Source organism: Macaca thibetana, chromosome 4 (genome assembly GCF_024542745.1).
Source record: "Macaca thibetana thibetana isolate TM-01 chromosome 4, ASM2454274v1, whole genome shotgun sequence".
NCBI classification, from domain to species: domain Eukaryota; kingdom Metazoa; phylum Chordata; class Mammalia; order Primates; family Cercopithecidae; genus Macaca; species Macaca thibetana.
Window position 1 is genome coordinate 137,414,793 of NC_065581.1, and position 13,748 is coordinate 137,428,540.

At 32.4% G+C, this 13,748-nt stretch overlaps 1 protein-coding gene across 7 annotated transcripts in view; it reads left to right on the plus strand.

Annotated features, from left to right (window-relative positions):
- THEMIS (thymocyte selection associated) overlaps positions 1-13,748 on the plus strand; it is a 235,876-nt gene that overhangs the window by 14,962 nt on the left and 207,166 nt on the right. For 2 of the 7 annotated variants that reach the window (XR_007725113.1, XM_050788312.1), the window contains exon 1: positions 5,315-5,990. Coding sequence is in view for 5 of the 7 variants with exons in the window: in XM_050788312.1 (XP_050644269.1) it covers positions 5,900-5,990 (91 nt within the window). In the remaining 2 variants the exon portion in view is untranslated. Of the gene's footprint in view, positions 1-5,308; positions 5,991-13,748 lie in introns of those variants that run through there. The other 5 variants (XM_050788311.1, XM_050788314.1, XM_050788315.1 and 2 more) reach the window with 5 other exon arrangements.

The following is a 13,748-nucleotide window of genomic DNA, read 5'->3' on the forward strand; positions in this document are numbered from 1 at the left end:
CTCAGATATTATAATATAGTTTTAAGCCTCTACTGTTGAAGTTTATTTCTCTGCTTGTGATTTTTTTTTTTTTTTTTTTTTTTTTTTTTTGACATTCAGCCAGTTCTGCTTACTTTTTAGGAAAGCAGCTATAGATAATTTAGCAAAGGAATTGGTATCTTATGTAAAGTTTGCTTTGAGCCATTTTTCTTTTTCTTTTCAACAATACTTCTCTTGGGATAGAAATCATTGGCACTAATGATGCTAACCATAACTTAATCATCATTTGATAGTCAAGTCCATCTCTATTCTTTAGTAGAAATTTTAAGAAGGTGCATTAAGTAGTAGCAAGCCTGGTGTGAGGACAAGATTTTTTTTTCAATAGGAACTTCCCTGTTTGAATTATTAGGGTAATGTGAAATGCATTTTCTTTTCTTTTCTCCTCCTTTTTTTGGTCATTAAACTAATAAATGCTTCAGTTCATGGTATAAATAAATCTTTGTGTGTATCTGATTATATCTAAATGTGAAATTGCTACATCAAATTGATTTCAAGATCGATCACAACAGTTTGTAGTACATATGAGTGACTAAATATTGCACTACTAACAGTATGAATTTTATGAATTAAATATTTGCTTTTTCTGTCAGGTTGTTTTTTACTCTGATTCCATTCATTTGGTTAATTTTGCTTTAGATATTTTGAAGCTATATTATTTAAAGCTGTGAATTTTCTTCAAGAATTGGCCAGCTTTTCATTATTAAACAAATAACCTTATTATCTTTTATAATCCTTTTCTTTAAATCTAATTTATCTAACATTGATGTAGTTTCACGAGCTTTCTTTTACTTAATGTTTTATGGTATATATTTTCCCATTTTTCATCTTTAGACTTTCTATAAACTTGTAATTAAATTGTATATTTTAAGTAAATTTATGTGTTTAAATGTTATCTGCCAACATTAGTTTATTACTTGAACTATTAAACTATTTACTTTTTATTTGTATATTTAGTTCATTTCAATTATTTTAAGAGTATAATTGAGTTTATGTATACCATCATACTATCTGCTAGCAATTTTGAGGTTCTTTTTCTTTTCTTTCTCGTCTTTTTTGGATTAATTTTATCATCCATTTACTACATTTTAGTGGCTTTCCTAGAAATTACATGTGTTTTTATTCATTTAACTCTGGTATTAAACAGTACTTTTGCAATTTCTCTAGAAGTCTAGTGCTTTAGAACATTTTAACTTCATTATCAGTTTTGCTTTTGCACTACTATGTTTTACAATATATTGCATGAATTATATATAGTGCAAATATATCCGAACTCCACAAGCCATTAATTATTGTTTTGGGAACTTAATATATTCAATTCACTGACATATTCACCCTCTTCATTCCTTCCTGTGGTCTTGACTTTCTATCTGAGATCATTTTACTTTTGCGTGAAGAACACCCTTTATAGCATCGCTTTTAGTGAGAGCTTACTGGTGATGAATTTTCTTAGTTTTTGTTTGTCTGAAAATGTCTTTATTTTGCTGTTGCTTTCATGCTCCTCTGGATTTAGAATATCGAGTTGGTAGTTGTTTTCTTTCAGCATTTTAATGATGCTATTCCACTGTTTTCTACCCTTATTGGTTTTTGTTAGTAAGTCAGCTATCATCTTATTGGTGATCCTTTGAAAGTGATGATTTCTTTTCTTCAGAGTGCATTTAAGATATTCTCTTTGACTTTGGCTTTTTAACGTTTTTAGTATGATGTTCCTTAGTGTGCCTTCTTTTGCATTTATCCTCCTTGGTGGTGTTGGCAGGTCTTGAATCTGTGGATTGATGCCTTTTCAGCTTTGGAAGATCTTCAGCTATTATATCTTAAAATATTTCTTCTCCCACTATTATTTCTCCTCTCATGTTGGGACTCAGTTTACATGTAAGATCTTTCCACTATGGCTGAAATATCTCTCTGGAGAGAGAGAGAGAGAGAAAGAGAGAGAGAGAGAGCAGATCTTTCCTATGCTCCTGTTTCCAGTTCAACAATCCTCTCTTACTGTATGTCCCATTTGCTGTTAAAACCAATTATTGAATTTTTAATTTCAGTTACTGTATTTTTTAACTCTAGAATTTTCATCTGATACTTTCTATAGATGGCAGTTCTTTTCTCTTTCTTGTCTTCTAGTTTTGAACATGTTTATCAAAATTATCTTAAATTGCAGGACTAATAATTCCAATATCAGAATCACCCCATGAGTTTGTCTCTGTGGTCTCCCTTCTCTCTGTCTTTCTTTGTCCTATCTTTTGGCATTTCTATTCATTTCGTACTTAATTATAGATGTTGTATTTTTAAATATTATAGAAGTTCTGGCTGCTTTTCTTCAACAGGAGGATTTACATTTGCTTCTATCTGGCCGCGAGAATAGGGGCAGACCACTTTAATCCAGTGAGGGATTGAGCTAATTTTAGTCTAAGCTTCAGTTTTTGTAAAGCTTGTTCTATTTATAGGCAACCCTTTCTCGTAGGAAGCAGCCTTCAGGAGCCCCAACGGAGAACATAAGCATTCTCCTACTTATACTGCTCCCTCCTTGGCTGGCCCTGGCTTCCCAGTTCTGCAAGACTGCTGAAAGCATTCCTTGGCTTCTTCAACTTCATACCAATCATGCTCTTGTTTGTGTCTCACACAATCAACCCTGTAGTGCTTTCAATGGGCAAAAATTTTATAAGGGGAAAAAGTGGTGCTAAGCAACACATTTCTCTGACTTTGCCTGGAGGACTTGCTAAGTCCCAAAGTCCAATTTATTTTGGTCTCTTTTGCTGTGTGAAACTGCCAAAAACTCAACTCAGGTTCTCTCCTCCTGAGCCACCAGTTTTTGCTCTGCTTCTCAGACTCTCTCGGTGCCAATTACTAACTCATAAAAGCCTTGAGGGAAAAGAAGTGCAAAATATGGAGTTCCTCTAATGGTTCTGCTCTGCTTTACAGAATCTTGGCCTCTCATGTTCTGCACCCTGACAGCTCTCTTGTTTCTTAAAACAGCTTTTTAAAAAGTATACAGCTCTTCCAGGTGCCTTTAGTAGGAAACGTGCTCAGATACAAGCTCATAGCCAGAAGTAGAAGTCTTTGAATATTTTTATTTTGCATATTGACTAATAAGTGACCTTTACACACCTAAACCGTTGTTTATTTGAAGTATATGCTTTTTTTTCTATTTTGTTCAAACTCCTTTTTTATTTACAGGAGTACTTCATAAGTTAGTTTTCAAATATATTATTAGTTTTTTCCTTGAAGACTTCAATTAGTACTCAAAAATAGTTATTTTCTTACCCTTTTCCAGCCATTTTCCTATTTTTCCCCTCTGGTTTATTTTTATTTAAATTTAATTTTAAAATTTATCTAACTTTAATTTTGCTGCATGGAAAGTTAGGAAAAAATTTTCCCCCAATTATTTAACAACCGTTTGTTGAAGAAAACATTCTTCCCCACTGCGTTGGAATTTTACCTTTTTCAAATAGTAAATTATTATATACAGTCTGGTTTTTTTTTTTTTTTTTTTTTTTGAATTCTCGTAAATCTCATTGGCTGCTCAAATCAGGATTTTTTTGCCTGAGTGTCAGAAGTGATTACGATTTGGTCTAAAGCAGTAGCAGTGGGGATATAGAGCAAAGACAGAGTGAGTGGTACTGAGTATTGTCATCTATAGGGCCTGATGGACTTAACGGGTAGAGAAAAAAAATGGCATCTCACATGACTCTAAGCCTTCCGGCTTGGGAAACTAAGAGAATAGTAATGTCATTAATTAAGATCGAGAATACAAAGAAGATGATTATCACAGAGGGAGTGTCATCTGTTGCGAGAGCAGAAGCAGGTGGAGCCTAGGTAATTGTAAGAGATTGCTGATACGAAATGGCTGTTTGGCTAGTAGGATAGAAATTTGACTTGGGAATATTTAAAAAAAAAAAAAGTGAAATCCAGCTTGCATTAGATATCAAATGAAATTTATTGTGGTATCAATTCTAACAGATTCATGATTTTTAAGGAGCAGTCCACAGAAGCCTCTTTCATATATTCATCCACATGAAATACACTGCTAGGCTGTAAACTGTGGGGAGGGGTATGGAAGGCAGACAGATCAAGGGTAGGAAATTTTTGGACAAAAAGGTTGCAAGTGAGGAATTTGAATCTAACGATAGTAAGCCTGTTGATGTGGTCAATTGTACATTCTACTTTTATAAAGAAAGAAATAAAGCTGGACAGATTATTGAAAATGTCAAATAGGATTATGAAGAGTTGAAACAGCTTTATAAGCTCCATATCAAAACTAGGCAGTATTTATCTCTCTAGGTCATTTACATGATGGCCATGGTAGAACTGAGATGTCCCCTGACCCTCTGTATCTGGCTATGCTCTCTGCAGCCTAAGGCCAAAACAGTTTATAGACAAGAGCCTGGAGTTTAGTTACTAAAGAGAATGTGTAGCTTCCTGACATCTTTCAAGTGTATACATACCAACCAGTATTCTTTTTTTTTTTTTTTTTTTTTTGAGATAGGGTCTTGTTCTGTCATTTAGCCTGGAATATAGTGGCATATTTACAGCTCACTGTAGCCTCAAACTCCTGGGTTCAAGTGATCCTCCTTCCTCATCCTCCTCACAGCTAGGACTACAGGCATGTGCCACCATGCCTGGCTAATTTTTTAAATTTTTTTGTAGAGACAAAGTCTCACTATGTTGCCCAGGCTGGTTTTGAACTCTTGGGCTCAAGCAATTCTCCTACCTCAGCCTCCTAAAGTGCTGAGACTACAGGTATGAACCACTGTACCCAGCCTCAACCAATATTCTTTGACTTTACCTTAAAGAGACTTAGGAACTACCACCTTTAATTGTACATATTCTAAATATTGTTTCAGTTACATGCAAAAAATAGAGAGGAACAGGATTTTGAAGAGATCGATGTTCATGAGGTTTCTCCTGCTTCCTTTGATGCTGGTAATTTCTCCTCCTAAATTTCAACAAGATCAGAATTGTGGAATTGTGAACTTGGAAGAAATGACAAAATTGATTGGACTCTTCTACTTCATTTCCATTTAGTAAATAAAACAAATGAAAATCAGAGAAGACAAGGCTGAAGTTAGCCTATAAATCAAAAGCAGAACTAAACCCAGAAAACCCAGGTTTCCTGACAAGTAATTTTAATACTTTCTACTATAGTGAAGAGATTAGAAAACTCATTTTAACATACTTTGTTAACTTACTGTATCACTTTGCATATTCTATCCCTACCCTACCCTCCTTTAAGATTCAGCAAAATTTTTAATGTGGAAGAATAAAAAGTGGTTTCGATACTCTCTCCAGAGTATACTATCAGAATTCTAAAAAGAGCTGACACAAAGCACTTTTATTACCAATTTTAATGTAAAGGCACTGACAGTATGCAAATAAGGCACAAAGCCAAGCTTTAGAAATGAACTAGAGAGATAATGAATTCACATGGTGCCATTTTTAAGATTAGACTTTAGTCCTATGTTCCTGTTCTTTGTTGGTGGGCAAGTCACAAGCAACTCTGACCTCAGTTTTGCTGCCGTAGTAGATGCGCACCTGGATTAACAACGGACAGAATGAGTTACTTAGCACGTCTCATTTTTTGGTCAGTGTCTGTTCACCCCACCCCCATCCTGTTCAACTTCAATGTCAGAAGGAAATGAAGCCACAATGTGAACAAAAAGAGCTGTAACATTTTTTGTCTCCTGCCTCCTCCCTCCCTCCTCACTGTCCTCCCTATATAGAGCTACTCCACCCCACGCTGGCTGTAGTGTGACATTCCTGCCTGCCTGAGGAAGAAATGGTGAGCAGGGGCTGTAATTGCAGACAAGTGTCACCCAGAAGCCACAAGTTTCTGTGAGCACCAGGTCTACAAACTACCCAAGGCATAGCAATGGCATTATCACTGGAAGAATTCGTCCACTCTCTTGACCCCAGGACCCTACCCAGGGTTCTAGAAATCCAGGCAGGCATCTATTTTGAAGGTAAGCACTCTTCAATACCTTTACTGGCTAGAACATTCTTGTAAAGTATACACTCTTGAAAATTGGAGGGGGGGAGTTTTAACAGCAAATATGTGAGTTCTGGTAATGGAAAGGCGATCACAAAAGAGAGAAAGTAATGAACTGACCAATGAATGGTCAAAAGCCAATGGTGTTGGAGAGGGGAGAAACTAGACAGGACTGTGGGATAGACAGAAATAAGAAACTGAGTGAAGCTTCTTGAGCTTTCTGTAGGCCTTGAATGGTGAACTATTTCTGCGTTTGCCTTGAAATTGGTTGCAATCAAGAATAATAAATTTAGTTATCAATATTTATGTTTCTACAATATAAAAAATAAAATTGAGCTTGCTAAAACAAAAGCAACTATCAAAGGCACAGTGTTTCAGAAGAAGTATTTCCCAAACTTTTAGCTTCTAAATGTTGCTTATACCAATGTTTTTCTCACTCTGTAGTGGCCTAATTCCAAATTCCTTAAATAATGAACATTTTAATTTGAAGGTACAGAAATTATTGCTACAAGATAATTTTTAAAAAATTGATGTTGAAAACTCAGAGTTCAATTAACTTATTGAATAAGATAGTGAGTTTTGGTGTAACTTACTATGTTAATTCAGGTAAAAGAACATTAAAATCTCCAATATACAACCCAGAATCTTTACATGGTTAGTTTGAATACACAGAATACAATGAATAATTTGTAGGTGTATTTCTGGCCTCAAGAGTGGTACAATTGAAGTAATTGTAGAATCAGATCAAGACAAAACTACCAGGAAAATAGTTTTGGTAGGCAGGCCTTTCCTGTTCATAGACAAAATAATATATTACATATTATGTTGCCAAGTAAAAGAAAGATTAACATGTCAGCTCCAGTTTAAATATATATATACACACACACACACACACACACACACACACACACACACACACACATACTTGCAGGTGATGAATTGATATGGGCTGTTACCAGCTTGGCATACAATTTTATTTAACTAATTTGTAAGTTGATTTTTGGAATCAGACTATGTTTTGCCATGTGTAATCATATTTTCAGTGTCTCTATTTCTAAGCCAACCTCAAATCATTTTTTGTCTCATGGTTTGTGTTTTTTAGGCTTTATTTAAAAAGTCTTTATGTCTACTTTAAAAAGATATTTTCCTATATTGTTTTTATCAACTTTACAATTTTATATTTTGCATTTAGTTTTCAGTCTATTTGGAGGACACCTATGAATTGTACAGGGATCAAATTTTAGTTTTCTTTATACAGTTCACCTGATTTCCAGGTACCATTTGCTAAGCTGACAATCTTTCCGCCATCGATTTTTGTTGCCTCCTTTAAATCATATTATATGTTCACCTCTGTATCAGTCTGTCTCTAAAATATCTCTTCTATTCCTTTAGTGTATTTTTTTCTTAATTGCCCCCAAACACACTATTTTTGTAACTATGGCCTTGGAATATGTGTTAATATAGAAATGATGTATAGACCAATCCCTGTTTTCAATCCTTTTTTCCTAAATTGGCTTAGATATTCATAGACTTTAAAAATGTTTTTATAGATACATAATATATATACATTTTTATGGGATACATGTGATATTTTGATACAGTGTATAATGATCAAGTCAGAGTAATGGGGATATTACTCATCACCTCAAACATTTACCATTTCTTCATGTTAGGAACATTCCAATTCTACTACTCTAGTTATTTTAAAATATATAGTAAATTATTTTTAGCTATAGTCACCTTATTGTACTACCAAACACTAGATCTTATTCCTTTTAACTGTGTTTTTGTTCCCATTAATCAACCAACCCATCTCTATCCCCCTCCCACTACCCTTCCCAGCACTTGGTAGCCATCATTCTACTCTCTGTCTCCATGAGAGCAGTTTTTTTGTTTGTTTGTTTGTTTTTAGCTCCCACAAATGAATGAGAACATGTGATATTTGTCTTTCCGTGCCTGGCTTATTTCACTTAACCTAATGTCCTTCTATCCATGTTGCTACAAATGAGAGGATTTCCTTCTTTTTTATGGCTGAATAATATTCCACATTTTCTTTGTCTATTCATCTGTTGATGGACATTTCAGTTGATTTCTATTGTGAAAACATGTGAATACAGATGTCTCTTTAATATACTGATGTCTTTTCTTTTAGAAATATACCCAGCAGTGGGATTATTGAGTTGTGTGTAGTTCTATTTTTTTTTTTTTTTTTTTTGTGAAAACTTCACACTGTTTCTCATAGTGACTGTACTGATTTACATTCCCAACATCCGGTATAAATGTTCCCTTTTCTCCACATCCTCTCCAACATCCATTATTTTTTATCTTTTTGATAAAAGCCGTTTTAACTGAAGTGAAATAACATCTCATGACTTTGTAAATAAGTTTTTCATTAAATCAATTGTTTCTGTAAGAAATCTAAATGGGAACTTTATTGGATTTATTGATTTGGTAGATTAAGTTGGAAGGAATTGACATTTTATGTTGTTTTGAGAAAGAACATAGTATGTCCTTCTGTGTGTCCAGACTGTCTTCTTCATACCTTATTATTTTACTACTATGTTGTACTTCAATTAAGAGGGGAAAAAAAGTAAATACCTTGATCATTCTCACAATGTAAACACATTCATGTAACCACCACCCTGGTCCAGAAATAGAAAATTCAAAGTATTCCAGAAGCCCTATCCTGTGCTCTTTCTCAGTCATTATCTACTATCTCCCTCCTCAGTCATTATCTACTATCTCCCTCAAGGGGAACCATCATCATGACTTTTGTCAAATGGAAAATTACAGTATGTATTCTTTTCTGGTTGGTATATCTATTTAACACTGTATTTGTGAAACTAATCCATGCTGTTTTATATAGTTCATTCATTTTCAGTATGTATGTTATTCCGTTGGATGAATATACTACAATTTATATATTAATTCTACTGCTTATAGGCATTTGGATTATTTCTGGCTTGGAGTTTCCAGTAATTTTGTCATGAAAATTCTTGTACATGTGCGCCGACATGTATATGTATTAAATAGGGCATAAAAGTAAGTGGGATTGCTATGTCATATTGTATGTGTACATTCAGCCTTGGAAGGTAATGAAAAACAAGTTTCTTAAGTAATCCAATTTACTTTCCTAAAAGCAGTATATGTGTGTTCCAATTAACTCATTTGCTTAGTAAAACGACGTTACCGTCTTCTTAATTTTAGTCATTCTGGCAAGAGTATAGGGGTAGCTCATGGTTTTAGTTTTCATCTCCCAGGTGACTAATAAGATTGAGCACCTTTTCATATATTTCTCGGATTTTTGGAGATATTCTTTTTTGCAGAGGTGGTTTATATCTCTTGCTCATTTTTCTGTTGAATTTTATACATTTTTGTTATTGATTTGATGAAGTTTATGTGTATATATATTTGGGACGCTCAATCTTTGTCAGTTTTCTGTGTTGCAAATTACTTTCTGAGTCTATAGCTTCATCTTTTATTTTCAAAATTGTGTCTTTTAATGGATGAAAGTTTTCCACTTTAGTGTTAGTGTAGTCAATTTGTATTTTCCTTTTTCTGTGTTGTCAACAATTTTTTTCTTTACCCTGAGTTCATGAAAATATCTATTATCTTCTAGAAATCCTATTGTTTACCCTCACTTTTAGATCTGCAGTCTACCTGGGTTTATGTTTTTGTATATGGTTTGAAGTTGAGAGCAATATTTATTTTTCTCTTCTATAGAGTCAATTGGTGCAGTGATATTTATTGAAAAGCTGCCTTTTTTCTATCATCTTACTCTGTTAAACTTACTCAGAAATAGTGTCCGTACACGACTGGGTCTTTTCCCTTTTATGCTGTTCTATTCATCTACTGCTATCCTTACATCAATTTTTTTCCTGTCTTAAGTAATGTGGATATGCAATATCTAATATATATTTTCTATTAGATTATATATAATAATATGCTACAGAACCATGGTTCTGAAACTTGGTTGTGCATTAAAAATACCTGGATTGATTTTAAAATATAAATGCCTAGGTTTCTCCTCAAGAGATAAAGATTTAATTGTGTAAAAGGTAAGGCATCACCATCAGGTTTTTGAAAATCTTCCTGATGATTATAACACACAGTCAAATTTGATAACTACTACTTTAGAATAAGTTCTCTTGATTTATTATTCCCTCTTAAGTTTGGCACTTTGAATTTTCACATACATTTTAGAATTAACTTATCAACTTCCTCAAAAGTCCTCCTGGAATTTTGATTAGCTGTGCATTGGTTTGGAGAAAATTGGCATCATTTTAAATTAAGTCTTCTGCCCCACTAATCTGGCACAGCTTTCTAGTTATTTAAGGCTATTTCATTTCTGTCGATAACATTTTATAATTTTTGTGCAGATCTTGTATTTTTTTCAGATTTATTCTTAGTAATTTGATTTTTTCATGCCATTTTAAATGATATCTTTAAAATGATTCATTTTCTCTTTGTTGTACTTATCGAATTTTAATAATATATCTTTAACTTATTTTGGATATGTTATGTGTACATTTGTGTTGTCTGTGAATACTGATGGATTTTGCTTCTAGTATAATACTGAATAGAGGTAATGATAAAAAAAGATCTCTGTATTTCATTCATGACCACTGAGAGCAATTTTCAGTAATTCGCCGTTAAATATGTTTGTTTTAGGTTAAATTAGTTCTAGTTTTCTAATAGGTTTTAAAAACTTGAATATATGTTTGACATTTATCAAATATTCTCTTTGTAACTTTTATGATAATCACATGGGTTACATTAAAAAAGTGTTAAACAAGCTTTTAATTGTGGAATACAACCAATTGGGTCATATTTCACTGAATTTGGCTAACTATTTTTTTTTGTTGTTGTTGTTAGAATGTTTGTATCTCTTTTAGGGAATGATATTGGCTTATAGTTTTGATTTTTTGTAATATCCTAGCCAGGCTTTATTATCAAGTTAGTTGAACTTATGGAACTTCTTGGTTAGTGTTTTGTTATTTTCCTAAAGATTTTATGTAACTTTGGTGTTATTTCTTATTTAAATATTTAGTAGAATTTTCAATGAAAGCCTCCTGAGCTGAGATTTCTAATATAGAAATGTTTTTAATTATCACTTCAATTTTTTAATAGTAAAGTATTTTCGTCCATGAGCATAGTTTATCTCTTATTTTAAAAAGAGAATAAAATATCTTCTACGTAATTTATCACAGTTTAAAAAATTGTCTCTATAGAGTTCTTATGTATGCTAGGCTAGTTCCTAGAATGCACACACACATACTTATATCATGTGTGTATATATATTACTATATTGAGATCATATTTTGTCTGTTTTCCCATTGGTTGTCACTAAAATGAAGAAGTGCAGTTCAATATGATTCGTAATATTTATAAATTCCCTTGTTAATTCTATCAGTCTATATTTTTTTCCACTGGTTTTCTTAAATAGATATTAATATCAGAAACATCAAGTTGTGTCTCTTTCATACCACAAATGTTTTTTCTTACCTTTTTATTATAGACTAGAGCCTTCAGTATTATATCAAGCAATAGTGGAAATCTTTGTCTTTTTCCTCGTCATAAAGAAAATCATCTAAAGTTTCTTGTTAATATATTATGTACTAAATTTTGATGTTTAACCTTTACTCAATTAAGGAAGTTGCCAACTATTCTTTGCTTTCTAGGTGTTGTCATAATAAATAGGTATTGAACTTAATCAATGCTATTCCATCATTGATTAAGATAATAATGTGATTTACTTTCTTTAGTGTGTTTATGTGAGTTAACTTTAAAGATTTTTCAAATGTTGGAGGATCCTTTCATATAAATATATAAATATATATATTCATATAAATATATAATGTATGAATATATATTCATATAAATATATATTTTCATATAATATATAATATTTGAATATATATTTTCATATAAATATATAATATATGAATATCCATATATTTTCTTATAAATATATATATTTTCAAAAACCATATACTTTTTGAAATACAATGTAGGAATTTGACATTATATTTAGGATTTTTACATTTAATCATAATTAAAATGAGCCCATAGACTTATTCATTTTAGATTTTAAGATAACATTAGCTTCCGAAAATGAGTTACATAAATTTTGTTATTTCTATTTTCTGAGATAATTTTCTAAAACTATGTTTAACAATCTTCTTAAAAATTTGTTAGATCGCTCCTGGATGACCTACTAAACATGGAATATTTTTGGAAAGAAGCCAGAATTTGGTTTTGTTAATACTCTCTATGTCTTGTATCTTTTATTATTTCTGATTCAGTCTCATTTGTTTTCTTGTTTGTTTGTTTTCTCTCTTGCTCCTTTTCCAGCCTCCTATGTTGAATCGGCAGCCATGTTTAATACCTTGTTTGCCTCTTGATAAGTGTGTTTACATCTATAATTTTTCTCTAAGTATTTTTAAACCGTTTCCTATAAATTTTGCCATGTAGCATTTTCATTATTCCTCAGTTCTAATTATAATGTATTTTTTTAAATCCAATAGCTATGAATTTTGCTTATTTAGTGATCAGATAAGATTTTGTTTGCTATCCTTTTGCTTTTAATTAATAATTTTATTGTATTTTGTTGGAGATGGATAATCTTTCTTTGGAATTGATTGTGGTTTCCTTTACTTTGTGGTATGAAACATGTTCTACTTTGGAAATACTTCCTGTGTGCTCAAAAATAGTATGATTTGTTTTTTGGTATAACACCCCTCTTTATATGCCAAATAGCTTGAGTTTTTATTTGTTTTGTTCAGATCATTTCTCTCCCTGCTTAGTTTTCATATGCTTAGTCTGTCATTTACTTTATCAGTTGTACATCTATCTAGTTCACTCTTCATTTCTGTCTTTTATTTCATCAGATTTTTTTTTGAGGTTCAGTTGTTCCATGTGTCAGAGAGTTACATCTTTTTACTACATTATCATCCTTTTTCCTTGATGATTTTTTTTTCTTTAGGTTCTATTTTGTTAGACAACGTTACTACTTCAACTATCTTTTGGTATATCATTTTCTAAGCATTTGTTTCCAATATTTTGGGGTTTTTTTTGTTTTATGTGCAAAGAAACATATTATTTGTCCTCTTTCTGCCTTTTGTGTCAGTTCACGCAATGGAGCCAGGTTCCAACCATCCTGTGGTGATGGTGACTCTGTGACACATTTTGGGGGATGGGAGGTTTGAGGGAATTTGAAAAAGGCTGATGTCAAATCATGTGAGGTTCTCTGGTATTGGATTGAATACTCCCCATTCACAACCATGGTGGTAATAGGGAGAATGTTCTTCTCAAGAAAATGTTGCTCAAGCATTTATTATTTTAAGAGCCCTATTGATGTTAAGCATTTATGCCCTATTGATGTGAAGCACAGAATTGTGGGTTATAAACTCAGGACTCTGCCTCCTGGATAAGTTATAAATGAGAGGTGATTCCATGGTCAACTTAAAACATTGAACATTTGTCCTCTGTTACGAAAAATGGGTTTTATCATAACCCTGAGGTAGGATGTGAAGATTAATTGAACCATGGTATATAAAGAATTTAGCAAAATGACTGGCCCAGAGTAATCTTCCAGTAAATCGTAACTATTATTATTATTACCTTAATGCTGGCATATTGTAAAGAAACTGGGTAATTATTTCAAAAATTAAAACAAAACTGATTTGAATTTGTCTACTGCTGCATACACCAACATAAATTAAATATGAAG